At 48.0% G+C, this 27324-nt stretch overlaps 7 protein-coding genes across 7 annotated transcripts; 2 read left to right on the top strand and 5 right to left on the bottom strand.

Moving 5' to 3' along the window:
- Nucleotides 1-434: 434 nt before the first annotated feature.
- Nucleotides 435-1325, top strand: KD926_003366 (uncharacterized protein; the record flags this gene model as incomplete). The annotated part of the gene is made up of 1 exon (XM_053097498.1): nt 435-1325. One exon carries the CDS (start codon nt 435-437, stop codon nt 1323-1325), a length of 891 nt encoding a protein of 296 aa, XP_052958577.1.
- Nucleotides 1326-2967: 1642 nt separating this feature from the next.
- KD926_003365 (uncharacterized protein) lies at nt 2968-4316 on the bottom strand (the record flags this gene model as incomplete). The annotated part of the gene is made up of 4 exons (XM_053097496.1): nt 2968-3450; nt 3527-3631; nt 3696-3854; nt 4122-4316. 4 exons carry the CDS (start codon nt 4314-4316, stop codon nt 2968-2970), a joined length of 942 nt encoding a protein of 313 aa, XP_052958576.1.
- A 1029-nt stretch (nt 4317-5345) lies between these two features.
- KD926_003364 (uncharacterized protein) lies at nt 5346-9657 on the bottom strand (the record flags this gene model as incomplete). Its single annotated transcript, XM_053097495.1, has 5 exons — nt 5346-5883; nt 5941-6543; nt 6601-6927; nt 6979-8642; nt 8701-9657. The coding sequence occupies 5 exons, from the start codon at nt 9655-9657 to the stop codon at nt 5346-5348; spliced, it is 4089 nt and encodes a 1362-aa protein (XP_052958575.1).
- A 1219-nt stretch (nt 9658-10876) lies between these two features.
- KD926_003363 (pyridoxal phosphate-dependent aminotransferase) lies at nt 10877-12178 on the top strand (the record flags this gene model as incomplete). The annotated part of the gene is made up of 1 exon (XM_053097494.1): nt 10877-12178. One exon carries the CDS (start codon nt 10877-10879, stop codon nt 12176-12178), a length of 1302 nt encoding a protein of 433 aa, XP_052958574.1.
- A 491-nt stretch (nt 12179-12669) lies between these two features.
- KD926_003362 (uncharacterized protein) lies at nt 12670-17725 on the bottom strand (the record flags this gene model as incomplete). The annotated part of the gene is made up of 14 exons (XM_053097493.1): nt 12670-13144; nt 13259-13396; nt 14227-14473; nt 14567-14630; nt 14691-14737; nt 14800-14807; nt 15824-16034; nt 16115-16228; nt 16286-16576; nt 16626-16911; nt 16957-17096; nt 17158-17224; nt 17278-17393; nt 17464-17725. The coding sequence occupies 14 exons, from the start codon at nt 17723-17725 to the stop codon at nt 12670-12672; spliced, it is 2466 nt and encodes an 821-aa protein (XP_052958573.1).
- A 2420-nt stretch (nt 17726-20145) lies between these two features.
- KD926_003361 (uncharacterized protein) lies at nt 20146-20733 on the bottom strand (the record flags this gene model as incomplete). The annotated part of the gene is made up of 1 exon (XM_053097492.1): nt 20146-20733. One exon carries the CDS (start codon nt 20731-20733, stop codon nt 20146-20148), a length of 588 nt encoding a protein of 195 aa, XP_052958572.1.
- A 1604-nt stretch (nt 20734-22337) lies between these two features.
- KD926_003360 (uncharacterized protein) lies at nt 22338-23843 on the bottom strand (the record flags this gene model as incomplete). Its single annotated transcript, XM_053097491.1, has 3 exons — nt 22338-22820; nt 23181-23385; nt 23548-23843. The coding sequence occupies 3 exons, from the start codon at nt 23841-23843 to the stop codon at nt 22338-22340; spliced, it is 984 nt and encodes a 327-aa protein (XP_052958571.1).
- Between the last annotated feature and the right edge of the window lie 3481 nt (nt 23844-27324).

The following is a 27324-nucleotide window of genomic DNA, read 5'->3' as shown; positions in this document are numbered from 1 at the left end:
AAACCTACCCCCCAAGAGAGAATTCGGCGGAATGTAGAAGAAAAACAAGTAAAACAGGCAATCTGATCGATCATATATGATGAGATATAAATAGCTCGGAGGTCGGGAACAACGTTAATCCGTCCGAGGCTCATATTTTGCAGAGGCCACGATCCTCTTCAACACCCAAGCACTCAAGTATCTCTGTACTCTAGGCTATGTTTTAGATAGAGTATTACTTCATTCATTTGCATTCTCCTTATGGCCTAGGCCTCGTACAGCTCGGACCGATCGAACTCCACCATCCCTCTGAGCTTTACCACTTCAATATAGATCCGCAGTCACGAGACAGCGGCATACCGGCTTAGGTAAACCGACGCGTCTCACCGCTCGATCAACAAACAAAAAACAACGGGACTCAAAGAAACAGTTCATTGCGAAATACCACACTCAAAATGAAGGAAAAAGAAGACACAAAAATAGAAGACCGATTCCCGGATTGGTATTATCGCGTGATGCGTCTGTTAAAGCCCGACACTAGCCCGTACGACATGGAAGACAGCGTATTCGACGAGGACATCTCCGATATTGACATGACGATAAAAAAGCGCAAACTCTCCCCAGACCATGAATGCGAGTGTGAAAGCGATGTTGAATGCTACTGTGAACTTTACTCGGAAGGAGAAACTTACCAGGGCTCCGAGGCCAGCATCTTCTACCACTTGAGGGAGGAACGCGAGCTGCGGAAGGAATACCTAGAGCGTGAGAAAAAGAAGAAGTTGGCGGATCAAACGCATGAGGAGAAAAAGGCACAGGAGGTCCAGGCGGTGTACGATGCACTGAAGGCCGGAGAAGAAGGTGAAACCGGAGTTCTTGATAAAGATTCCAGATTCTTTGACATCTTCTGCGCCGAGTATCTGAACTTCGAATGGGATTATAACTTTGGGAGAGCAAAGTATGTCCAATTTTATTATCTGAGTGAGGATGGAGATCACTGTGGCGGGGACCCTCCACCAGGTGTGAAGAAGTACGACCTGCACGGACATGTGTATATTGATTCAGACACTGGCCCCGAGTTTGGAGCATTGCGTCGCCCTCCCACAAAAGGCAGCTTGGAAGAACACCGATTGAAACTTCCTAACGGAGAAGAAGCTGGTATTTTTCAGTTCCTCAGTCGCGATTACTTGAAGATCAAAATCCCGAAGAAACTCGTGTTTGGCAGAAAGCCGTTGCCCCCCTCCGCGCCGGACTATTTTGAGTTTGTCGGCATTCGTCGTGACCAGGAAAAGTTCAAGGCAGAACGAGAGAAAATGTGGAGAAAGAGGGGGCGTTCTTCGTCTTATTAGCCAACAAGCCACGAGGAGCTGGCTTTGAGAGTAAATGAAACAGATGGGTTAAAATATGCCCCCACCTTGTGGCTTCGAATTGGAATCGTTTAGTACATTGATTTCCACCAGTTCCATGGAAAGACAGGCATATTTTATATTAACATCCATGACGCAGCATGTGCGATGTTGCTTTATTCTGGTCTGTCGCGCCTTTTGGCAGAATTATCATGTCATATTTGATGTATAATAGTCTTATCTCTGTCATCTCCAATATGAACTGTACGTCTATCATATTTGAGATCTTCTGGGCTTATCTTCCAGCAGATATTCTCCCACATCTGCCTAACCGACTCGACATGATGGTGACTGTTCTCGTCTTTAAACTCCTTGCGTCGGAGCACTTCTACTCCATAAAGACAGGATAACCCAGGAGTACTAGTGTAGGATGTGTTTGGGGAGAAGGACGAGCAGGAAGGCGTGAGTTGATATCTATCATTCATGCAGTGAGAGCGCCATCGTTACTTATATCATACTGACATAATGAACAAAAGTGTAAAAGTAAAGGTTGCTGAAAAAGGAAAAGAGAAAATAAAACTATCAACTAAACTAAATGCAAAAGAGCACAATCCAAAGAATACCGAATGACCGTCTAGCTATCTACTTCATCAAAAGACCTCTTTCTAGACAGCAGGGAAGACCGTGAAACTGCTGGCGATAGAATCGCCGTTTGGGCATATATCAGGGCCATTGAATAGGTTCGATGTTTATACTATAGATATTAGCTTGTCTATTGCATTAAGCCGCTGCCGACAGAGTACCAGATCTGCCTCCGGCTTTCCTGGCAGATCCTGTCGTGTTCCTGGACTGCGCTATCCGCTCCCTCGATCACGCAGTTAAGTGGGAGCTCCCACGTAGCCAAACTTCGGCGTCCGGTCCATAGGAGGCCCCCCTTCCTCCACCTCAGCGCCTCCATGGGGGACCACCCTGACCGTTTTATCTCCGACATCATGAAGAAGGAGAAAGAACATGCAACGGCCAGTACGTATCGGTATGGCGGGCCGATCGTCGCGTCAGGCGATAGTCCAGAACATCCGGTCTGACGTTCTTGGAATCGGATATCGAAGGACAGTGACACCAAGGGACTCGCGGATTCCAAGGAATTTAAGTCGGCCGCGCTAGGGAAAGGAGAAATAACATGTAAGGTAAAAAAAAAAAAAAATTTAAAATAAATAAATCATAAATCCACCCGTAAGATCGTGAGTACCGCTTCCGGCTTTCGAGCAGGGGAAACGGTCTCGGTAAGGAGGATGGGGCCGAGGAGAATAACAAGAAATCAGATAGACGAGCCGGAGGACGGGCGCGAGGTGATGGCAAATGAGAGGAGATGACGAGGTCAGATAGAGGAAGGTTGGGAATCGAGTTTCGATCGGGATAAGTGAATCAACACAAGGAAACTAGAACACAAGGAAAGGCTCGATATCACCGATTATTTGACACTCTGTTCGTATTCGTCGACCAGTTCGTCTGCCGATATCTCCTCTGCACGGATCCATTGATCATATTCCGCGCCGTAACCCAGCCAGCGGACCAAATATTCGACGTACCCGGTAGATGAGCGTCCTCTCTTGACGATCCTCTTGTCGCGGACTTTCTCAAGCCCCTATTCGTCATCAGCAACTTCCGCCGGTTGATCGGGCTGTCTTCCAAAGGGATCCTTAGAGGCGGGTCTCCTGGGCCTGCTGGTCGGCGTCATCGACCTGATCAGCTTGGTACGCGTCATTCGGAGTTTCTCCCTCGGGTTTCCTTCGGCGCCGTAAGCGCGCCCGAAAGGGGGTTTGCTTTGGGTCCTATTCCACGACTGGCGTGGCAGGTACGCACCGGGATTAGGCTTGGAAGTGAAGCCAACGTTGTTTCCCTTGAGGCTACGTTGATTCGCTGAGCGGCCGAAATTGGCGTTGGCGGGCTTGCCAGCTTCTATGGCAAGCTGTTTCGGAGCGCCCTGGTTGCCGTTGGCGTTGCCATTCTGACGGTAGGCGCCACTCTGCTGGTAGCCGCCGTTTTGATATGATATGTAGGGAAACTGGTATGCAGCCATTGGGTAACCTTGTTGATACGGGTAGAACGGCTGCTGGTAGGGGGTTTCCTATGAGGCAGCCGGCTGAGGGCATCAGCCAGCTGGTTTTCGGCGTTAGTTTATTCAACAGAGGTTATACTCTTACTGTTCTATCAGGGTTCAATCTGATAAACTCCCACGTATCACTGTCCGTATTTACCCCCCATATCACCTTATCGCTGCGCTCGGATGACTGGCCGGTGATAGCAGGCTCTGTAAACACCAGCCAAATTCAGCGCAATACTATCTGGATCATGATCAATGCGTGAACTCACGGGCTCGTAGGCGTTCTCGTCGAGGAACTGCAGGCAACAGTGACACCACGCGCCGACTGCGCGCTGTCCGCCGCCTACAACGGTAGTATTTCCTCTTTGAACCGAGACGGCCGGAGCAAGGGGCCTCCTATCCTGCACGGCAGGATCGTATGCCTTTGTCTGATCGTGAAGTTGCGCAACGTATATTGTATTTGTTAGCCCAGTAGCTTTCAGCAGGACTATCCTCTTACGGTCACATTGGGGTTCAAACGTAGAAACTCTCACTTTTTGCTGGCAGTATTCATGCCCCAAATTGCTCTATCGTTACGTGAAGCTTCGCTAGAGTCCTAGATTCTTGATTGCTTTTGCCTCCACAATATGGAGATTTGTCGCTTGGAAGTCGAACGCTTTTCCATGCCACAGGCTATAGTCTGCGGCCCCCAATACGACAACTGAGTCGCCATCTAAACCACGGTATAGGAGTTTCAGCGGTGTCTCGAGCTGAAAATGGATCTTAGAGTGACCCATGTCTGGGCGTAGATATTTTTCGGTAGTGTCATTTTTGACGGTGAACAAAGTAGTCAACAGAACCGCGTTGATTTTGACGCGAATATAGGCCTCGTTCCGTAGAGCACCTTTCATCCCAAAATTGTATGGCAGAAACCGAAGCGACGATCAACGTGAGGGGATTTTCAACCGGAACGCGGTGTTTGCAAAAGGCTTGCCCAGTATCATTCCTGTATGTAGGATCACCTTTCCGTGTTTATTCGAACCTGAACTACGGCGTTCAACTCTTGAACTTGGTTCATCCCATAATCGTACGTCTCTAATGGAACCTCCACACCAGTCAGCTATATCATATCCAGACAACAGTCAAAGAAACGGGCGCTGACCTAGACGTTCAGAAACGTCTTCCAACTGAGCCGATCTTGATAGCATTTTGCAGACTCCCCAGGAGACTGCTCAAGTAGTCCCTAAACTGGCAGTTTTCGATCTACTTGACCGTGACAGCCATAGATGCTGTTACAGCCGAGATTAACCGATGATCCGGATGCCTCTTCCCAAGTTGTAAGAAGTGTGTAGACTTTCTGTGAACAGGAGGAATGGTAAGGTAGGAAGGTAGAGATCAGCTACAGGAAAATTGGGGGAATTTACAGGCTTCATCGTAGCTACACGTGAATATATACATAGTGAATCTACAAGCAAGCTGAAGCTGGAAATGAAAGAAAACCATGATCGATTCACTCGAGTGATAGCCTACGTCAGATGATGAATATAACATTGGAGAGTGCTAACATTGAGAGGTTGACCTAACAAAGTCACAGGGAATGACCTATTGATGGTTAGGGCTTGATGGAATCTAGATATCTTGAACTCAATCTGGTAAATGTGCATTTGAATCGACCTCCAGAGATACTAGAACAAAGAAAGGAAAGGATATAGAACGAAATAAATGAATAAACTACAGAAAAGCCCGCTAGCAAATTATACCCTCTTCCCAAATGACGATTTATCTTGTTTTACGCCTCTGAGCCAGGCAAGTAAATCCTCCGAGCGGGCAGACAGTTTAGCGTCTATAGAGGCTCGCACTATTGCACCAAAAAGCTCTCCTGGATCCCGGAAATCGTCTGCGAGATGGGTATCCGGGTTAGGAACTGCTTCACCAAGCTCCTAATCAGACTCGAAAGAATCTTCAGGATCCGTGTCCAAGTTCATAAGAACCACCAGATCGTTGAGCTCGTCGGTTAGAGTAGTATCTCGACTAGAACCCGTTCCAGCTGGCTCTTCCTTGCTAACTTCAGGCTCTCGAGAGACTGCGGCATCTATGTATACTTCCGAAAGCTCTGGAATGCCGTAACTATCCAAAATATCGTCCAGGGCGTCAATTGGCTCTCCAAGAACAGTGGTGAATGTCCGTCGTGCCTCTGGGCTATTTGTGGAAAACAAACAAGCCAATGCCTCGGGTAATTGCGTTGCGAAGCAAATTTGCCTTTCGGTTATGTCAGTTGGAACAACGAGCTGGAGCTCGCCGTTCTCGTATTGCACATGGAGCCTGGCAGGTATATAGATAGACTTCGTAGATCCATCAGCTGTCGGGATGATGTATCTGGCTATGATATCAGGGCTCTCGTAAATCAATGATGCTCGGAAGACGTCGTATAGTTCCTGTTGCTGCTCGGCCTTGGCGCCGGCGTAGAACATAGCGCATCTGTTTAAAATTAGTTTGTTTGATTGATTGAGTAGCCTTTTTCTATCATCCACACACCTGCACAACGCGGAAGCTCGGTCTTGAAAGTCGCAAGTTAGATATGGTAATCCTTTTATACGTTCTTCCGAAACAAAGGTCCTTTTCAATCCTCCGGCGGCTATGAATCGGTCTTTCAACCCAAGGCGAAATAGAAATGACCGAATAAGTTGAACCTGATCGATGCTAAACCGAAGGGTTGGGACAATGCCTCTGAAATTGCAGGGCCCTCCATCGCGGTCAACAATAAAGAAGTCATCTCTTGGCGAGGCATAATAATGATGAGCCTGGTTCGCACCAGCAATTGGTAGAAACTTGATGCGAAGCAGTGAAGAAATATCAGATGGCGACAGTAGAAGATCTTTTATTTTGTGCATGACCGACAGAAGATCATCGAGGCTGGAATCATTTCTGTCCACTGTTTCTCTCAATTCCGAAATGTACGATGGGATTATTGAATCTTCAATGAGAAGTCTGGCCACGAACAGGTCCCGGAATACAGGGTAGTAGTGACCGATAGAAATTTTGCCTTCATCCGCTGATACCCCCCAAACACATTCTTGAGGGGTATGCCACTTAAGGCTATTCGGGTCGTATACAAGCTTGTGCTTCTTGAACAAAACCCTGAATTTGCGTTGGTATTCCGGCAGTGATTCGATCATATACGGAACGTAGACTTACCGCATAGAAGTTAGATCAGCTTCACCCATGATGCCTTCACTGAGGCGCGCATAAATCCGCCCTATCTGGGGAAGGCTGGCCGTTCCAAGGCCCTGCTGATATAGTAACTCTTTTATATACGTCTCCAAACGCGCCTCAGTGGTATTGAGCATTCCCGTGAGCATAGTCTTCATCTGTGGGCTCTCGGAGTATTCCTTGACAAATGACAGTACGTATGAGGCTTGCAACCAACATGGGCCATCCCAGAGACAGTCTTGAATGGGCACTAGCTTCGCATCCCCCTTTTCATGGGGGACGTAAATGGCATTTGTTGCTTTGAAAAAAGACCTATTACAATTATTATAAATCACTCGTGGAGTTGGGCAAAATTTGACATACAATCTGTCATGCACAGGCCTCTCTGAAAGTATACTGTAAAGGGCTTGAAATTCTGATGCGGCATCGTTCAATGGGGTCTTCCTTACAATCTGGTTATAGATACCCACAAAGAATTTTGGGGTTGGTTCCATCACCACGTCAAAAACTGACAGGAAACCCCATCGACTTTGAACCTGTTCAGCAAATCCTTCACTCAATAGCAAGAATGGTAAGTGCATTGTGGTTCGATGTATTTTTAACGCGATCGCGCGTAATTCAGGAGTTAGCATGTAGCACTCGGAGATCAATCTTTCTCCATCCAATGTGGGAACTGGCGTTGCCTTGATCGTGGAAACAAGCCCTGGTACTAACTCGCTTTTGTATGTAGCCCAATGAGATCGTAGCACGTCTAGGAACATTCCCGGGTAATACTTGATGATTGACTCAAAAATCTCGGATAGGCGATTCGGGTCCTGTCTGTTTTGTAACCTGGGCACGCGACGCACTAATGCCACATTCTCCAGCCATGAAACCCATTCAGGAGATGAGATAGCCTTATCACGTCCCCAAATTTGTGATGTATGAAGCAAATCGGCGTTCAAGACATGGATCCTTAGGGCGAAATCTAACCCGCTCAACTTCTTTGCAATTTCATTTATCCCGTAAGCTTGATCTGATGGGAAGTATACATCCGTCCACAAGTAGCAATCGCATTGGGTCATTTTGCCTCGTGTTAATACCGTTTTATTTCGCTCATCAACCATGGGCAGACAGGGAGCCTTGCTTCCAGCATCACCAGCTGTATTGACGTGTATATAGTGGAGTACATCTCGCGATTGCAGAACTGATATGTTGAATCCAGAAGAATGGTTCCAGGCTTTGATTTTGTCCATCACTTGTTCGGGGTGAGGATAATGGATACCAAGAAGGTTGTATAGCCTCGTAGATTCAGAGTCCCGGGGACAGTCATCGTAGATCCGACAAATGTTAGGGAGTGCAGGAACGGAATTTCCATTAGTGTCAAAGGCAAGCCACACATCGCGCCTTTGGAAGCTTTCAGCTGACTGCGGGTTGACGACGCACTCAGCACCTCGAAGTACAGGGCCATCAAGCGAGAAGAGAAATTTGAGCTCCTTTATTCCAGTTGCCAATGTACTCCTATTATCATCTGCTAACCATGACGTGAGAAGTCGGGCAACTCGTGCGCTCCAATCATGTCGAGAGGGATTGAAAGTCCGGGTCTCTGGTCTGTAATATGCCTTTATCCGATCGAACAACTCCTCATTTGATATTCTTCGCAGCCCGAGAGGCTTCAAAAACTCCAGGTATGGGTTGTATCTGGTTGAGAGATAGATTTCCTGGTCGAGATCTGGGAAGAGCGGCTTCCCGTGCAGATCGCAGTGTTCCGGTTCAAGGTAGCGAAGGGATGATATGTGCATGTTTTTCCCACTCTCTGATTTAAAGACCTTGCATTCTTTGAGGCGGCTGTAGAAATGATTCAGCATTGCTTTCCACTTTTTGTTCACGATGTCAGCCTTGGGAATGTATTGAACCCATTCATATTCCATTGGCTCCAGGGACGAAAGAAAAGCCATCCTTTCGCAAATGAAAATAGAGATTGATTCGGCTAAAACATCAGGGGCTTGCTGGACATTGACATGCTGACTTTTCACGCACAAAATAAACTAAGGAGCCAGTTAGATAACTAGTATGCATTTGGATAAGGTACAGCGGAAAGCTCACATTAAACTGGTTGTTGCTTGGAAGAAGGACGCAATTCACTTCGTCAATTAAATAACCCCCAGGACCAAGCAAGACTTTTGACTCCTGGTCGACAGGAAAAGCCAGATAAATTGTATTATCGCATCTCTGACCAAAAAGACCACCTGATGATTTATTAACTTCCCTTGAAAACACATGGTAGCTCTGCCTCAATAGAACATGTTCGGATGGAACAGCTTCCGAAGTTCTGGTCAAGGTCATTTTGTTTTTCTGTCTCATAATCTGGTATTGTACCTGGGCAGGGTTTGCGTGCGGTGGCGCGAATGTGAAGTGCAACAAAGTACACTTAGAATTGAACAGCAGCAGTCCATCAGTTCGTATACCACGGAAGCAATTGGCCAGTCTTTCGAATTGCCCTGGGTAGAGGCAAGATATCGTAATTCGGGAATACACAGTAGGTGGGAGTGACTCAGGCTTTTCGCGGTTGGGGGTGAACTTGTCCATCCTGTTGTTCCCCTGCGTGTGTTGAAAAGAAAAAGAAAACTGCCCTGACCGAATATGTACTTTGGTTCCGATTTTGAAAGCTGAAAGAATCTGTTCTTTATCGAAGAGCACGCGTCTCGCCTTGAAACTCCTGCAAAGTTCCCATATGTCCTCAGCACAATATCCATTATCGTTTGAGTCAATCATAAGGCAGTCTTTCTCCAGAGTGAACTCTAAAAAGGGGGTTTCTCCCCTAGCTTCCGCTCTGTCATATGTGAGGAGGCTCGTTCTCGATATCAGGTTTACGATCAGGTTCAATCTTTTGAGAGGGTCCACGATAGGAGCAATCTTGCTGAACAAGTCCTCTCGCACGTTGCCCAGAGCTCGCAAAACGCCGGCAGGGGTTGCCGCACGGTCTTCATCCGATATACCGCCATTGCTAAGTCGTATGTCGTCAATAATCCGACCTGCACTCCCGGGAGTTACGTCGGACATTGTTGAAGATTCAGTTTTCCGGAAAAATGTGAGTTGTTAACCCCAGACGAAGAAAACCGCCGGGCGCCAAAGTTATAACGACTGCGCCCCTGGATTGCAGGGATCTTTCTAGTCCCATGTCGCTGTGGTGGACAAATGGTATTTCCGACAACCTCAGGAAGATATCCATGTTAGTCTTGCAGTTGCCGCAATTTTAGCGATCGCTGATACGGCCGAAAGCGCGTTCTCGGTCATGGGTTCATTTACGAATTTCCCCTCTAGGTTTAGAGGTGTCGACGCTAAGCCAGGTTCTGAGACAAAAGTGACCCGGACAGTGAGGGGGTGTCATTGTCATTTGAGAATGCTCGTAGGTGCCTTTCGACCGGTACACGAGATGGTTGCAGGAATCAAGCTTCCTTCCCTTCGCTGCAGCCGTTGAAAGCTGTGGCAGAAAAATACCGCTACACTAAAAAGGGTCAACCCTTAGTAGTAAGGGTTTTTCTAGTGTATATACGCGGCGACAAAAGCCAGCGCCGGTCACGTGCAACATGTGCTCTGTTTGTGTACACACTCCGTGGTCGAATAGTTGAACAACACCAAAAAATATCAGCTTATCGAATGTTGGGTTTTTCGAAGCGGGTATATGTAAGGCAAGCGATAGCGGCCAGTCCGCAACCAAAAAAAATCGCATAAAAAACCTAGATTGCACATAGTAGGTCCCTCACCAAATACCTACCTACTAATGTAAAAGCTGACGGCAAATCAGAATACCGATCGCGGATTTCCACCGAGCAAGTCTAAAACATTCACCAATAAAACATGAAATCTCATCTATAGCGGGGCAAACGCGGAGAAAAATCAAGCATCGGCCTTCGGTGTTTGACCGCGATCCATGGTTCCCTCCCGTGACTCAACGCCGCCGAGGATAGTTGGCTACCATTATTTGACAACACAAAAGATATCTTTAATTGAGCTCGGAAACATGCGTAGAGATATAGGAGACGATGATGTGAACATTCGGTTCTCATGAATAGGGTAGAATCGGAACCAAAGCCTCCCAACTCTGATGGTTCCTTCTTCCCGTGACTCAACGCCTCCGAGGATAACTGTTTCCCCGATCTCGGCCAATGGATTGACCTTAAATCCCTCAAAACTTTTTATTTTTCAGGGTGGAATGTACACAGAAGTTTCAATCTCTGTCAATATTCCACAAACAGCCCCCTGTCCACCCAGTCTCACCATGGCACCATCAACAATGTCCCAGCGAGCCCAGGAAGCCACCTCATCCGGCTCCAAGAACCTAATGTGGGACGTCGTGAACAATCCGTGGTGCAAATCGACCAATCCGAATGGCTTCGTCAATGTCGGCCTAGCAGAGAACATGCTCATGCACGACAAGCTCCTCGAAGCCATCAACACGAAGCTAGAACTACCCTCGAAATGGCTCACCTACAACGACGGGCCCTCTGGATCCACGAGAACTAAAAACGCCGTCTCCAATTTCGTCAATCGCCATTTCCACCCCGTCAATCCGGTCCAGCCGGATCAGGTGCTCGTGACGAACGGTGTCTCTTCGGCAATTGAACATCTGTCTTGGGCGTTTGCTGATTCAGGAGAGGGAATACTCCTGGGTAGACCGTACTACGGAACGTTCATTCCTGACATCTCATCCCGTCCAGGGACTGCTGTCGTCCCTGTGGGATTCCAAGGCTGTGATCCGCTCAGCTTAGAAGCCGTCAACAAGTACGAGGAAGCGCTCCTCGAATTCCAGAATCGAACCGGCCGAAAGGTCCGAGCATTGATGCTCTGCCATCCCCATAACCCGCTAGGTCGATGCTATCCGCGCGAAGTTCTCATCGAACTCATGCGCCTGTGCCAGAAATACCGCATGCACTTGATCGGCGACGAGATTTACGCTTTATCCACATGGGAAAACACAGTCGATCATGAAGGCCCCTCTCCTGTGCCGTTCGTCTCGGCACTCTCGATCCCCCTCGCCGGGATCATTGACCCCGAGCTAGTCCATGTGCTATGGGGCATGAGCAAGGACTTTGGTGCGAATGGGCTCCGTCTGGGTGTGATAATCTCGCAGGCGAACCGGGATCTGCATGCTGCGTTGAAGAACCCGACCTTGTATTCGTATCCGTCTGCAGCGACGGAATACTTGACGTCATCGATTCTCGAGGATTTTGAGTTCACGGATCGGTATATTCAGATGAATCAGCGGAAGCTATCGGAGTCGTATGCTTTTGTTGTGCGATGGCTCAAGGCGCATGATATTGAGCATGCCCCTGGATGTACTGCGGCGTTCTTCTTGTGGGTGAACTTGGGAAAGAAGTATCGGAAGTTGCATTCCGAGGAGGACTTGCGCGCGGAGGTCAGTGATCGGGTCATGGAGAAATTGGTTGAGAAGAAGGTGTTCCTGGCTAGTGGACCTTTGTTTGGGTCTGAGGATGATGGATGGTTTAGGATTGTGTTTACGCATCCGCAGGAGCATCTGGAGGAGGCGTTGCGGAGGATTCTAGACGCACTGAAGAACTAGATCTGGCTACGGTATAACGCATTTCACGGGTGATCCGGCCACCCCCCTAAATTCCGATACGCTCGATCAAATTGAATCTATTCCCAACAACCCAATCTAGCGAATTAGAAAATATTTCAACTATTTCTAGATACAGGACATCTAGTTCTAGTATGACCTGGAGTATTGCAATTAGAACACGTCGGTGGACGCCTTCTTGGCGCGGAGGAAGCCTCCGGAGAAGTATTGCTAAGAGGGCGGTCTGTAGTATTCAACTGCTCATTTCTCAATGTAATTGAATCCCTTGCTTCTGCACTGTAGCACCTAGATTAGGTGACATTTGACGTCTAGATTGCTTCTTTTTAAGCTGCTGACGAGCAACTTCCTGGCGTAGAAGGCAGTTTTCTTGAGCCATAAAATGCGTGCTGTATAGGGACACTTCAAAGCCCTTTTCTAACTGCTTTAGACGCGCGGTTGATGCCTCAAGCACACTAACATCTAGATTTCGTATATTACTGTGAAGCGTAGAGGCCTTCCGGCGCAGCTGGCGAATCGTGCGAGGTGTAGTAAGCGAGGAGGTAGTGGAAGATCGAGTCCCCGTAGGGGGGGGGGTCCGGGGTCAAAACTCTCGTATTAAGCTTATCAAGCACGCGTTGAGGATCAAAAGGGACTATTCCTGCTGCTATAAAGCCATTCTGAATATTCTGAGGAGATAAACTGGCTCGCTGGGCCGCAGGGAAGGCCTCTAAGAAGTCGAATTTGTCGATATGGTGTTTGCCGAGGCGAGATCTATCCTCAACAGATCTCCCATATTCCTTTTTTAAAGGTCCAAAGCAGCCAACATCCAGGGGTTGCAAAAGATGAGATGAATGAGGAGGCATACATATAGGAATAATGTTATTCTCCTTGCAGATTGCATCAAATTCAGGTGTCAAATGACTTCCGTGGCCGTCTAAGACCAGCAATCGATATCGGCCAACCATACGCCTAGTTGTAGTAGGAATAAAGGTCTTTTGAAGCCATCTCAAGCCTATTTCATCGGGTGTTCATCCGTCTGATGATAATTCAATACGCCAATCCTCTGGAAGGCTACCGCTATACCATCCCTCGATTGGCATCTTGCCTTCAAAGACAATTGTAGTCGGTAATGCGAATCCCCTGGCGTTGACGCATTCAATCGTCGTTACCCATTCTCGATTTCCTGGCTGAATAAGCCATGGCTTTCCAGGCATTTCGCACCTAGCAACAACTTTAGCAGTTGCCACAAATCCCATAGCAAATCCTGTTTCATCAAAGTTGTAGATATCTTCAGTCAGGATCCCGTTGTCCGTACAGATCTTCTGCAGTTAACTAAAGAACTCCCCAATAATCTTAGGATCTTCACATAAAGCGCGGGAATAATTATAGCGTCTAGAGAACCTAGAGTTGAGCTCTGGGCGCCTGTCGATAAAGTTGGTTACCCAGTTTGACCCGATAGGTTTGGGGGGGAATATTGGATGCAGTTCGGAGGATCAAATTCGCCATTTTTCGTACGTGATTATGCCTAGGGGAGCAGCCACGCATATCCCTGGATACTATCCATTGCACTAAATGATCCTCCTGAGTTTGAGATAGCCGGAGGTTGTGGTTGCGGTGTTCTTGTTGAAATTCGCTACCTCTTAATCGGTCTTGCAATGTACCACGCGGTATATCGAATGCTTTCGCCACCGCACGTATAGAAGGAATTTCGCGATTTTTAAAAGCTTGGATTGCAAGTTGGATCCTACCCTCTTGTTCCATTCTTCTGGAGCGTAATCCGCTTTTTTTTTCGTGGCATGGTGGTTGAGCAGAGTAGACGCGTTGGTTGAAGCGGAGAGATTTAGGGGGGTGGCCGGATCACCCGTGAAATACGTTATATAAAAAACATTTTTAATATTACTGATCATAGCAACTCAAACAAGCCACAACACCACACAACCCCCAATCCATCAAACACCTTCCATCAACACCATCCTCGCTCCACAATGCTCAATGCAACCCAACGCTCCAAACCCCACGCACTATTCCCCTCAAACAAAACCAAAACTCACCCGAATCGCGGCTCCTGCTTCGCACCTTCCACAGCAGCCAAATACTGAGGCCGATCCTTAACATAGAACTCGATATCAACCTTGCCCTTCAAGTTCGCCTCACCACCATCCAGCGTTCCAGCCTTAACGACCGTATTATCAGGCATGACCTCAAGCTCGGTATACAGACTCGAGCCGCAGTTCAGGCAGAAGAAGTGCTTGTTGATCTTGCCGCTGGCGCCGGTGACGTCATAGGTCTTAGGGGTGCCTGTTTCGGGTTATCAGTGGGGATCTTGAGATGGAGAAGAATGGGAATGGAATGAAGATGGGGCAGAAAGCTGCAGAGAAGAAAAATACATACCCTTGGTCACTTTGAAGCTAGATCGAGGGACGACTGCGTTGGAGGTGAAGGCACCACCGGTCCACTGAAGGGGGATTGTTAGCGAATGTTGATTACGTCGTATGATTTGAGGAAGCTTTTATACCTTCTGGCAATCAGTGCAGTGGCACAAAGCAGAGAGGTAGTTATCCACTGGTATCTCGAGGTAAGTTTCTCGTTGCATCGCAGTTAGAAATTTGGTGGTTAGTACATACCCTCGACGCTGTAAGCGATGTCGCCACACATGCAGGATCCGGAAATAGTCATTTTCAAGAGTTCTGTTTAAAGCTGTTCGAAAAGACGTGAGAGTGTTCAATTGAGGAGTTGGAGTTGATTGTACAGAAAAGATGAAAAGCTAGCAGCGGCAACATGTTTATATAGACGGGTTCCCCGCTTCGCCAAACACCGAGGTCTGAGGGCCGCTGTGGACCAGCCCGCAACATGCCATGGTGGATTTCAAAGCACTTAACGAATTTTACCAGGGTCATTTTGAATGATGCATTCTGGACTGTTCTTTTCGTGTCATTCGAACATACGGAGTATGTTGGGTGACATTGCTGACGAGAGACCGATCGAAAGTGTTTGTTCACCGCCGGCGGTCAGGCCTACTATCTCGGCATTTGATAGCCGAGTCAAACACCGGGATTACCGAGCCCCTCTCGAACAGACGGACCCCGAGTCTTGGCTGATGAGTGTGGACTGTTGAGTATCCCGTCTCTTTTCTAACACATATTTTCTGAAGGATTTCGTTGAGTTCATTATCTGGCCTTTCAGATTCTGACTCAGCTTGAAAAGCCACCCCAATAGCTGTTATGCAGCATCTCCGCGGCGAAGACAGACGCCGAAGATCCGGTGACTCGTGTTAATGGGCGACTGAGGTCAGAAAAATAAAATAAAATAAAAACGCTAGAATTGAGCGTGCGGTCCAAACACTATATATAAATAAGGTCCACTACCCTTACTTTCTGACAAGTACGGACTAAATCTGTGACCGAATATCTCTGCATTCTCTCCCTTTCCTCCCATATGTCTGCATCAACGAAGCGATTGTCCGGAATGGGTTGGTACTCCTAATCAATTAGGAGACCAAGAACTACTGATAAACAAAAACTAATTTCTACCGATATTTCTCAAACACCCCAATACCCACTTCAAATATAACCACCGTCTCAGCATACATACACGCTACCAAGCGCCCCAGTCCAAAAGAAAAACCACCCACACCATCAAAGCATATACCTAAACATCGGGGACCGATCACCCATTTTCGCCATCTCGCCAGGGTTGTACAGCGACGCATCAATCCGCTCCCGTTTCTTATTAATCTTGCTATATGTGAACCGGAGAACCAGAACAGCGATCATCCCCACACCACAGAAGCCGAGCTCAAGCGCGTGCCCGAGCACATAGTTCGGTGCGTCTTGGGTGCGGTAGAAATTCGACGCCATTGCTATATAAAACGTCAGGTCAAAGGGAATATATGGCATTGAGTAAGGGAGTGGTGGTAAAGAAGGGAGGGGGAAGACGTACCGCCTGCTAAATTGCCTAGTCCAATATGCATGGCCATTCCGGCGGCGCGCTTATAGTCGCCCGCAAGGTTGACGCTGAGCCAGGTGACATTTCCTGGAAAGGCGGGATAGATTCCTTCGTTCATTAGTAACGCTCAGTAGGGATGAGAATGGGAATGTTGGGATAAGGTACCCATGACGACGAGAAAGACACCGAAGTATACCACACCAGGGACGCCTTTTCCAGTGGACGCGAGGACGATGACAAAGCCCATGGCGATGAGGAACATGAAGAAGAGGATGAAGGGGGAGCGTTGTCGCCGTCTGTCGGATACCCATGCTGCGGCGATGGCCACGATCGCAGCCGTAACGTATATCGGGACGGTGAGGAGCTGGGCGGTGGAAGACGTATAGCCCAGGTCCTTAATGATGGTTGGGAGGAAGAAAGATATACCGTATAGAGGACATGTGATTCCCCAATACACTGGCTGGAGTTAGATACCTTGTCACAGTGCCTTCGGGTGGGGACATACTGATTAATGCAACATAGATCTGCCAATCCAGCAAGGCATCGATCACATAGCGAGGTCGGAATTTTATCTCCTCTTCCTCCACGACATGGCCGATATCGTGCCCTGCAGATGTCTGGAAGCGCACGGAATGAAGCACGAATTGTCGTTCTTCCTCGGTTAAGAATGTGGCTGTCTCAGGGGAGTCGTGAATCGCAAAGGGAGCGATGAACGCAACGACAACGGTAAGAAGACCTTCAAGGATGAAAATCCAGCGCCATCCTTCATATCCGCCGATGCCATCCATTTTCTAGTAATATTAACGGGAATTCTAGAACCGAGCATTTCTACCTACAGCAATGGCAAAGGCTAGGATCCCTGAAAAAGCGCCCGCGATGCTTGCTGCACTAAAGAACATGGCTTGTCGGTATTGGGCGCGGTGACGGGGGTACCAGAGGGTAATGTAGTATGCGGTTCCGGGATAGAGGCCTGCTTCTGTATGACGAACATGAATCTGTTAGTTGAATATCCCGAAGAGAGGTGCAGCAAAACTAACCAGCCAGACCGAGAAACAGACGAGCAACCAGCAACCCTTGATAACTTTGGACGACTCCCATCAATGTCTAGACGCCAACAGATCAGCATACTCTCTCTCAGCACTCTCGGTGCAGCATACCATGACAATTCCCCAAGCAATCATAATTATCGGCAGCCATCGTGAAGGCCTCAATTTCTTCAAAAGCAAATTACTCGGCAGTTCAAAAGCGGCGTAGGTAAAAAAGAAGACCGTCACTATTTCACGTCAGCTCCCAAGTTCTATCCCTCCACAAAGGCCCCATCCCAGTCAACTCTCAAGTCCAACTATACTGCGGCCCCGTCATATTCAAATCCTCCAACAATCCCTCAATCTTGGCATTTCCAATATTCCCTCGATCCAAAAACGCCAGAAGGTACAGGAGCGACAGCATCGGAATCAACCGCAGGTCCATCTTCCGGAACACACGCTTCTCCATCTCCGGCGAGAACTCGGGCGGGGAATGTGCATCGTGGAAGTCTTTCTCGACAGCAGAATCTCTCGGACTGTCATCGACATGGTCGATGTTCATTGTTGATGGCTTCTCCATCGTGGAGTGGTGATTCTGGGTCCTGTGCAGCGAGGAATGGCATGAAGTGGAGCTGACACTTGAGAGAGGAGGATATTGCTGACCACGAAAGGGGACTGACCGGTGTAACCAGTACCCCACATTCTAGAGACAGGTAAGGCAGTGTGGGGTACCCCGCAGTCTCGGTCTAGGCCCGATCGTCTTGGCAGGTGGCCGGCTATTTACCTTCCTCTCGTCGCGTGGGGTTACTGATTTCAAGAGCCGAGAATTGATACTTCATTGACGTATGGGGTACACAAATCGAGCCGAAAAGGGCACTTTCGTCCCAGCCTTCTGTACCAGATGTTGGATATGAATACCTTCCTGGTCCTTTTCTTTCGGGCTCGAGAAACTTCTCTACGGCATATTGTCGACGCTTAGCTCTGACGGTCTCGGTAGCTTACGCCATCTTCCATGGAAGGTGCTCAATTCGCCAGTGATCGAGTCGCCATGGCTGAAGTCGCCCTCGGAGCATAAAAGATCGTCCTCCATATCGTTGTCCACCGTCAGCCAGTCGTTATACCAAACAGGGGAGGGGGGTCGATCCCCCGAAGTCAGCCTCACCGGAGTCATTCTGCTCGGAACGTTTGCCACTTGGAAGTCGGAGATCGGGCGAGGTTGCCCGTTTGCATCGCTGGCATTCGGGCCCGACTGCGCAGTACTTAACGTCACACCTCGTTCTTAGTCACTTTTCTCTTTGGGATTCTTAATAACCTCACCTGCTTCGAGTCAGTTCCCAGTAGTTGTATCTCTACCCTGGTATTGGAAGAACCAACCTGATATTTTTTTTCTCAAGGCCTGGGATATTTGCCTGACGTGGGTTTATTCATGTCGTTTTCGCAGTTGGCGATCATCACCCTCGGCCCGGGACCGGGAATATAAAACTATGGCTTGTCATACGAAAATGCCAAAAACAAGCGGATATATAAAAGTTAGTGTCCAAACAAGACATCAAATTTCCGCGTCCGCAGCGGACCAACGAATGTGACAGGCTAAAGTATTCCCAGGTCACCCCATGAACCTTCTTGCCCGTTGGTGAATTTCGCATGAGATCAGCCCGGGGTGATGGGTACATTAGTTCTCAATGGCCAAGGGAGGAGCCAGTAGAGGATGTTAAGTTGGCGAAAGTAACGGGGATGGAGGGGCTATTATTCGAGGTGACAATAGCATACGAAGGAGTATGATGGTTTGACCGGGACAATACAGTAGTGGGAAGGCTTTTCTGGGTTAGAGCTAAGCAAATATTGTCACTGTTACAAACACTAGCTACCTATTCTGGACAATTAAGACTTTACCGAAACATCTAATTCCCTTTATCTGCTATACCAACTAACACTGCTATTCAGATCATTGCGGCTCGGCCTGTCTACGGGCTTCGAAAGAGCGAAGTATCCAAGAATCGAAATTTTGTTAGAAGAAAATCTATTGATATCACAACTTACTCGCAAACAACAGTTCACCAATGATGGTAAAGAAAAGCATGAATGTGAATACAACAAAGATCCGGCACGATGATAGCAAAGAACGCAGCCAACAACTTCTAAAAGAAGAATGATCAAACATGGAATCTCACAAAATGTGACAGCGCAAAGCACATAAAAACGAATGCAAGCGGCCGAAGATCTGAATAATCACAATCTACTTCCCTGCATGTGCCTAATCACATTATCATCCTCGGATCCATGATACGAGATAGGGTTCTGGTCCCTGAACCATGTCTCGAGATGGCGGACAACCTGATTCACCTCTTTGTCTTTAAAATGCCGTGCTCTTGGATGGGCTGTGTCGGGCACAGCGTGTCGAATCTCTTCACGGCTCGGCATGTTAATAAACCATTTCCTTGGCCAAGTTGCCGTTACATAAGAATTCATGCGGGTCGAACACATGAGGCCTGAATCCCAGGTAAATGTGTTTATCAAGGTTCCTTGGGACTCAGATAGATTGTTGGGGTATAGGTTGATGGAATATAGTGTACTGACTCGACTAGATTGAGCACAATGCAAAGATTCACGTCCTACGTCTCCCTTAGCCGTAGATAATGGCGGACAAGCAAAGGGCTTGAGTACCTGCATTTCCATCCTAATCGGCACTGCCTCTTGGCTGAAGAGTTTAGCTGTGGGGAGCTCTTCCGTACCCAGCCGACGGGGCGGATTCAACGGACGGGGAAAGTTGGGTGTCGCCTGGTCTCCTCTCGAATTGATTACACTGGGGGGAGGGCAATCAACACCTCTTGGAGGACACGGATGCAGGCGTAAAAGCAGATATTCGTGAGGAGAAATTCCAGGGGCTTTGTGCGCCTGTTTGTCAAACCCCATCTCTTGCTCCCTGGTCTGATCGTTAGATTTGTCATTGCCTGGGACAGCTGGAGCCTCACTCACGCTATGCTTTTGGTCATCATTTGTTTAATGAAGAATAGAGCTTTGCACCCGGTTTGTCTTTTGTCGTTTCGTTATCAGCGGGGCAGAAGATCCCGTAGACTCGGAATCTGAGCCCTCACTGTCCACCATGGAAGTGAGTCGAGTACCAGTCTTACCGGATTGCCTGCTGGAAGGCTTTTTTTCCGGGACGATCTCGAATGCCGATGGATCGGTCAAGTTGTTGACGGGCTTTTGTCTGGCACGTGGAGATTCGCGAGGGTCGGACAGGTTAGACGTCGCGTGGAAAGCCGCTGGCTCAGAATCGAAGATCGTGTTGTCTGATCTTGAAACATGCGCTGTATTCCTGCGCAAAATTTGGCCTAAATCCGTCAGGTACGGAGCCAAAGCTCCTAAGTCCTGACAGACGCCGGCCAAAATGTCAATCATAGGCAACAGGGCTTCAGTCGCGTTCTGAAGGGTTCTGAGTGTGTCTTCAGCTCCTGTTTCAACTGAATTCCTTATTGGGGCACGAGGCTCGGTTTGTAATGGGGAATTAATCGAATCTGTCGAAGATGCGTCACTGGAGACCGAATGGTCCTTAGGCGTCAAGTAGTCTGAGCGTTCAACGGACATCGTGGAAGGTTCTGGTGTGGTTGCAGATCTTTTGTGAGTATCGTCACTCATCGTGAGCTACGGAATCATCGAGATGGCTGGTAGAGTAGAGTTTGAAATAGACGGGGATAAGAGGGAGAATAAATAGATGTAAGATAGGTAGAGAGGTGAGAGAAGAGGAAGTTGCCAGGAAAACGCAGGGCATCCCCAATTAGGTGATTTGTCATTCACTGACATTTCCATCTTTTTGCCAGATGATATCATGGAAATTACCTAACTTTTTAGCTGAAAACTTCTGCACACTACAGAACCCTTATGCTATCATCCTGTGGGAGTCCAATTCGCGCTGTTTTTACGTCGTAAAAGTTACAGTCGATCAATCATTTAAATGTATTTGAAACGTATCAACACTATCTACAGAAGTGCTAAGCTCTACAGGTGTTCCAGAGTAAGAAATAAAATCTTGTATCCGTCTGCTGGTGGGAACAAATCTCCTTAAATACTTGAATATAACTTTTGCGCTCGTGTCAATGCGTATATCAAAAGCTAGAGTCTTCCCGAACACATGGTCTGCTAGCTCAGGATACGAGATTGGTTTGTAATTCCGGCCCCTTCGCAGCCCGAGGATGAGAAGATACACCGTGAGGTCTGCTCTCAAGACTTACTGTATCGTGGAGTCTTATTTCTTCAAGTGAGTTCGGCGTAGAGAACCAGCAATCCACCCAATGGTCGAACATGCCTTTCAAAAGCGCCATTCCCTTCTCTCTAGTCCCAGGATAGGTGCTTCTTTGCTCGCCGTCCAATTCCAGGACGTCTGCTACTCTTTCCGGTGTGATGGCAGCAGGGTGGAATAATGGAGAGCCATCGGCTCTAACCCGGAAGATCTCTGGCTGCTTCTGGGAAGTAGTTTCGCTGATTAGCTGGGGGCGTCGACCAACCCGGAACCAGAACCAATACTATTCGTCTTCTTTAATCAGGTCGAGTTGCCCAAAATTATCAAGGCAAGCTTTTTATCGCTCAACAAGCTCCTCCTGGTGAAATTATAGCCCTAGTACACCGCACAATGGGGAATAAATTGTGAGGCAACGTATTTTTGCTGTCGCAACTCCATCTTATAGAGCGCCCTCCTTCGATCTCTTCCAATCCATCATGGTCCTGGATGTTCGAATGGGTTAGGGCCTCGCAGCTTGCAGGTGACCCTTCTCATTTGGATTTCGTCTACCTCCTTCCTGATTTCGATCTCAGTCAGGACTCGATTTAGTCTTGTCTTTCCTGCAAGCAAGTCATTTTCACCCCAGCCGTAGGATTCCAAACATTCGACTCACCCGGGCTGGGATTCTGGGTCTTGTATCGATCTTATCACTCCATCTTCCCCTATTATAACGCCAATTTCCTCAAGTTGAGTTCCAGTCAGGGCTCCTCTAGTTCAATTCCTATTCTCATAAGCGCTCACAGAATCGCCAGGGCGCCAGGCGATGTTGTTCCGACAGCCCCTCCCCCGGATCTTGACTCTCTCGTACACAGCGACATTGATCCTTTCCTTGATCGTCTCTAGAGAAAATCCTATTTTCTAACCTTCCAGCGCAGACAATAGCGGGGTATCGGCCTCGTGTTTCATAAAGACATCAATTCACAGAGTGATACCTCTCGGGGACTCGTTCCTTCAGCTGGTCAACCGTATAGGCCGCCTTGTTGGCCAAGCTCTTGTCGAAATCTTCAGGCCGCACCGCATTGGTGATAGAGGCGCAGAGGTGCTTGCGGCCATCTCTAGTCATAACGAGATAGCCGTGATGATCCCGGTGACTCACTAGGGAGATAAAACGTCTAGCAGAAACGATCGAAATACTGTTATCAGCAGTAATCTGGGCCGTAGTCTTGCTCACTAAAGCTTTGGAGCCGCGGGTATGCGCAGTGCAGGGAGCACCTCGAGGTAGGTAACTCTCTGCGAAGCAGTGAGGCGAGTTAAACGGAAGGGTGCGATTCGTGAAATCAATATGGGGATTGTGCGTGGTCAACCAACGGTCACCTAGCACTAACTTGTGGCGTGCCAAGGGAGCGATATAGGCTGCCAGTTGCTCGGTATGGCCGTCTTGTGCAGTCGAATATGGCTATCTGGGTGACAGTAAAATAAAGGGTACCGTCCGCGAAATGGAGCGGGATCGGCGTAACAAGGTCTAGAATAGGCAAATTGAAAGTGCGTACGAGAGAGGGATCAATAGCTTCAACTTCAATTCCATTATCTGTCAGAACGAGTGTTGTTCCGGGCTACCTATAGAGTTGAGCAGACACAACCAGGTGCCGGCCCTGCCTAAGCTGACCCTCCAAACCTAATTCTAACGACGATAAGAAGCGATGATCATTCTGAACCTCTCTTGAATCAGGTCCCTGGTCACGACTTTGATCAGGGACTACTCGTTTTCCGAATCGGAGATTGGCTCGAGGCCTGCCGCAGCAGTAACCTCATTCACAGAACGATGAGAGTTGAAATAAGGACAGCAGGCATCGCTAGCGCGGTGATTCGAGACACGGAAGCCCCAACAGCGGCCAGCGCGGGTCAGAGCAGTCTTGTCTTCGGCAGTAAGCTTCGGGGGGCTGCGCTGCGGTTCAAACCACTCACCAGTCCAACCCTCAGGCTTAGCACTGGAGGGAGGGAAGTGAGAACGGCGGCCACCACTGGCGAAGGGTGATGAGCGTCGGCTCTGAAAGTGCTAGGGAGTCGGATGGAAACGCTTGATTATCTCCAATACTACAACTGCAGAGGTTCTAGAAATGCAGCGCCCCAGTGTGGGTCAGCTGACTGACTAACTACGTGCAGGCTAGCGCCGCAAGCCATACCAGCAGGCTCCAACAAAGGGTGCAACAGCGGGACCAGCGGAGGCAGAGCCACGGGTATTCACGGGTGCAGCGGTGCCAGAGCGGCCCTTAGGGGCGGACGATGAGGTGCCAGAGGGGGCAGGAGCGCTGGTAGTGCCCGAGGCAGGGGTAGACGAGGTATTGGGACGGTTCTTGCCAAAGGTGAAATCAACTTCCTTGTTGCCGCGCTCCTTACGCCGGACCATGTCCAGCACGGCAGCCTGTAAGGCACTGACCTCAAGAAACGTAGGTATGCATTGACGAAGATTAAGCTGCATGCAGTGCAGCTTGTTCTGAGCGAAGCTCCTATTCTATCTGTGGGTCACGTAGCTCTCAAGATCGGAGGGTTCCTGACAATGGATATGTCTTCCATGTCCATGGATATGGATATGCCGCAGCCTAATCGCCGGTTAGGGTTCTCGCGATCTAATGATCGTATAGTTTGGTCTGTTCTGGAGGTAATAGCGGGTTTGCAAGATTTTTCGTTTGTTCATTGCAATATGGCAACGCTTCTGGGGAGAGTGATTTAGAATAGGATTTTGTGGGATCCCAAGGCTCGTAATCGATTTCTCTTTTACGCGTGATAATACTGGACTTCTGAACTTTGTCCATATATATCGTCCGCTCGTTCGAGCCAAAAGGTTCCATCAGCTTTGTGTCATCATCGGTGGTACTCTGAATTTCACGTGGACAATCCACAGAAACAAGGCCAATTCTTCTAAAAGCGAAAATGTTTCGCCTGTTCTTTTTTTCGGAAACCTGTATGGATTCATGGTTTGTCGAAGAGAATACCGAAGGGCCCGTGAAGACGCGAAGAAGGCTAATCTATCAATTGGATCTCGGCTTCCACTCTCCGGGACTTGTAAACGTTGGTAAGTCTCTGGATGACTCGGTTTGATGGGTTGTGACGTTGATTTTCGAACGCATGATTTCTGCATCCACCATTTGCAATTGACTAGTAGCTGTCAATTGAGTACCAAGTGGACTATATTATCCAGTAGACAGCGCAACTTTCTGGACTCGTGTTTTAAACGAAGACTGTGGGAAGATGGCGAATGTTGTATAGCTAAGAGACTATACAATGTCCGGTCACGCAAGCTATGTATGGGCTATATACCCATAGCAGATTCAATCGTCTGTTTGCAATTCGCCACTTCTTTGGTACTAATATGTCCCTCCAATGTTAGTAGTTGTATACAAACTCGACCCGTCTGGGATTAGATGAAAGTGGTATCTGCATTGCAAGGAAGACTAACTTGGAAAATTTCCTTTCCATTTGGAAGCACTTTGACAAAAGAAACCTCATCAAGAACCGCGAATGACATTCTCCACAATGAGGGTTTTTGAAGGATGTCCGCATCAATACGCCGGTTTGTGGATCCTGGAAAAGTGTGCTTGGTCAGGACCATCTCAGTTTGCTTCCAAGACAAAGAGCTGGAAGGAGAACAAACGTAGCTTACCTTTTATATTGAATCTCTCCAATGATTCCGATCAGAGCGCAACCCCCTGACGATAAGTTCCTCCACACTGCCAGATCTTGTTTTGTATGTCATGGCACAGAGAGCTGGACAAGCTATCCCTTGCAACCTTGCTCAAGACACTGTCAGACGATGTAGATGAGCAAACAAACTATCCCTTACATCCTTGATCGAGACACTTGCGCTATTGAGTCTCATTGGGTTTGGATCTGCCTATTCATGATATAGTCTTGAAGAAACTCATTCGCATGGGCAACGGAGATGACAAGAGAGATGGGTGGGAAAGGATTAGAGAGGAAGAGAAAACGAGAGAGAAAGTGAGGGTATATATCACCAAAATCCTGCAATTCACGCCTTCTACTATCTAGGTGGTGAATTGGTTGGTCTACTAATCCTACTTGCCTACGTTAGTGACTTGGATGTAGATGGTGGTTTTCCCGGACGGAGGTGAATTAGGGCTGTTGGCTTCACCTGCCCTGATAAGGGAATTTCTTGGGTGTGGGTGGCATACTACCTAATTTTCTACACTTTCTTCGCATCCATTGCGCAGAGCCATAGATAACCGTCTTACCATTGCCAATAAAGGCGTAGGGCTTTGTATACATGTAGATTATGAGTATCTGATACTGGGTAGGACGTCTTTTTCTGTGGAGGGATGGGTTTTGCAGGATAGTCGAAGGTGCAAATTGTGGGATAGAACTATACATAATTTACTACCCATCTTTCTCCAAATGCTGGGCGAAGAAATGAGATAATAGCGTCATGCAATGGAAACAAAAGGCGCAATGCATCCATAGTTCCGACAACATTCACATGGTTCCGGAAAGCGCAGTTCATTCCTACAACCACATTCACAGACTTCCAGAATTCTTCACCCAAGGAATACCCCTATGGTGATAATTCCTGCATTCAGATAAATTCAATTTTAGCATTAACTCTAGCACGAAAAGCGAGTGGAAAAGAAGAAATGTTCGTGCAAAGAGGACATTGTAGACGTTTTGGATGCCTGAGGCGCCACTGCCAAGCCATGACGCTTTTGTAGGCAACACCACGGAGGGCCTCTCTTCCTTTCTACATCCATGAACTCATTGAATTGATTAATGTAGTCGATGACTTTTTAGTTCCAAAAGCCTACAATTGCTTTTGACTGCCAAGGTGGTCGCCCCGTTTCCAGACGTCCTGGGGTCCAACACTTGTAGTTAAATGTACGGGTTATGTGCCGAGGGATATATATTTCAGGGGCTGTGTACTTCGAAGACATTACACCTCCCAAGACTCTATTCCCGATGCAAAAGTAGTAGTAGTAGTAGTATTAGTAGAAAGATGCAGACTATTCCCAATAATAATGAACCAAATCTACATGGTTAGTCCGAACAACATTCCCACCCTCTTCCAGCCAAACACCCCTAAATTAGGCAAGTTGAGGCTATTTTACTAAGAGCATGACCTCGACTTCCAGAAGGCGTATACAAATAGACACCTGGCGAGAGGGTCTCCATAAAACCCTGAAAGCCGATCACCGTTCGCCAAACGCATTGTATCTCCTACCAACTCCATACACTACTAAAAAATGACGAAACTATCTGCGGGGAACACAATGCTTGTCGCGGCTATTCAGAATAACCCCTCGTTCGATTTTCCATATCCAGACTAGACTGCAGCATTTTTTCAATCATTGTCGATCTAAATTCCCCTCAGTCCACAGTTCCGATCCGCCCTCTGACGGAGTAGTTAAGGTTAAGCGGTCGGATTACCCCTTCGGATGAGATGAGGATAACAAACTCCAGCGGTTCCTCAACTAAACGCACCGCTACAGACTAGGTGCATAAAACTGCAGTCCTAGTCCCCAGGGAGTACAGAGTCCAGTTGAAAACGTGCCGGGGGTGATTGGTTTGCGGGCAAAAAACTTGAAACCGGATCGGCATCCACGTTATATCGACGTCATGGTGCCGAGAACGGAAGTGAAGCGCCGCAATAGGTTTCTACGGAAGAGACACTGTCATTGTGCTATTGCTATTGTTCCGGAGGGACTGCCAAGTTTGACATTTATGACATAGTACTGTGTACTGACTACTGAGTAGGGTTGGGAAAAGAAACCCGACCGTGCTCCGGACTGGGTTCCCAGGAAATGTTGCCCAGAAGTTTCTGGGAGTGCGTCCGGATGACCGCATGAATCATGCCACTCGATCGTGCCTAGAACATTGAAGAAAGCCTTGAACTCTAGTTTACAGTGTACTATGTACGCCACATGCGTTGAACAATTACTTGTTTAATCCTGGTC

This window comes from Aspergillus affinis (genome assembly GCF_023601865.1).
Source record: "Aspergillus affinis strain CMG 70 chromosome Unknown NODE_17_length_398122_cov_92_786867, whole genome shotgun sequence".
Classification (NCBI taxonomy): domain Eukaryota; kingdom Fungi; phylum Ascomycota; class Eurotiomycetes; order Eurotiales; family Aspergillaceae; genus Aspergillus; species Aspergillus affinis.
Note: the sequence above shows the minus strand (reverse complement) of the source record. Positions and strands in the feature narration are given on the sequence as shown.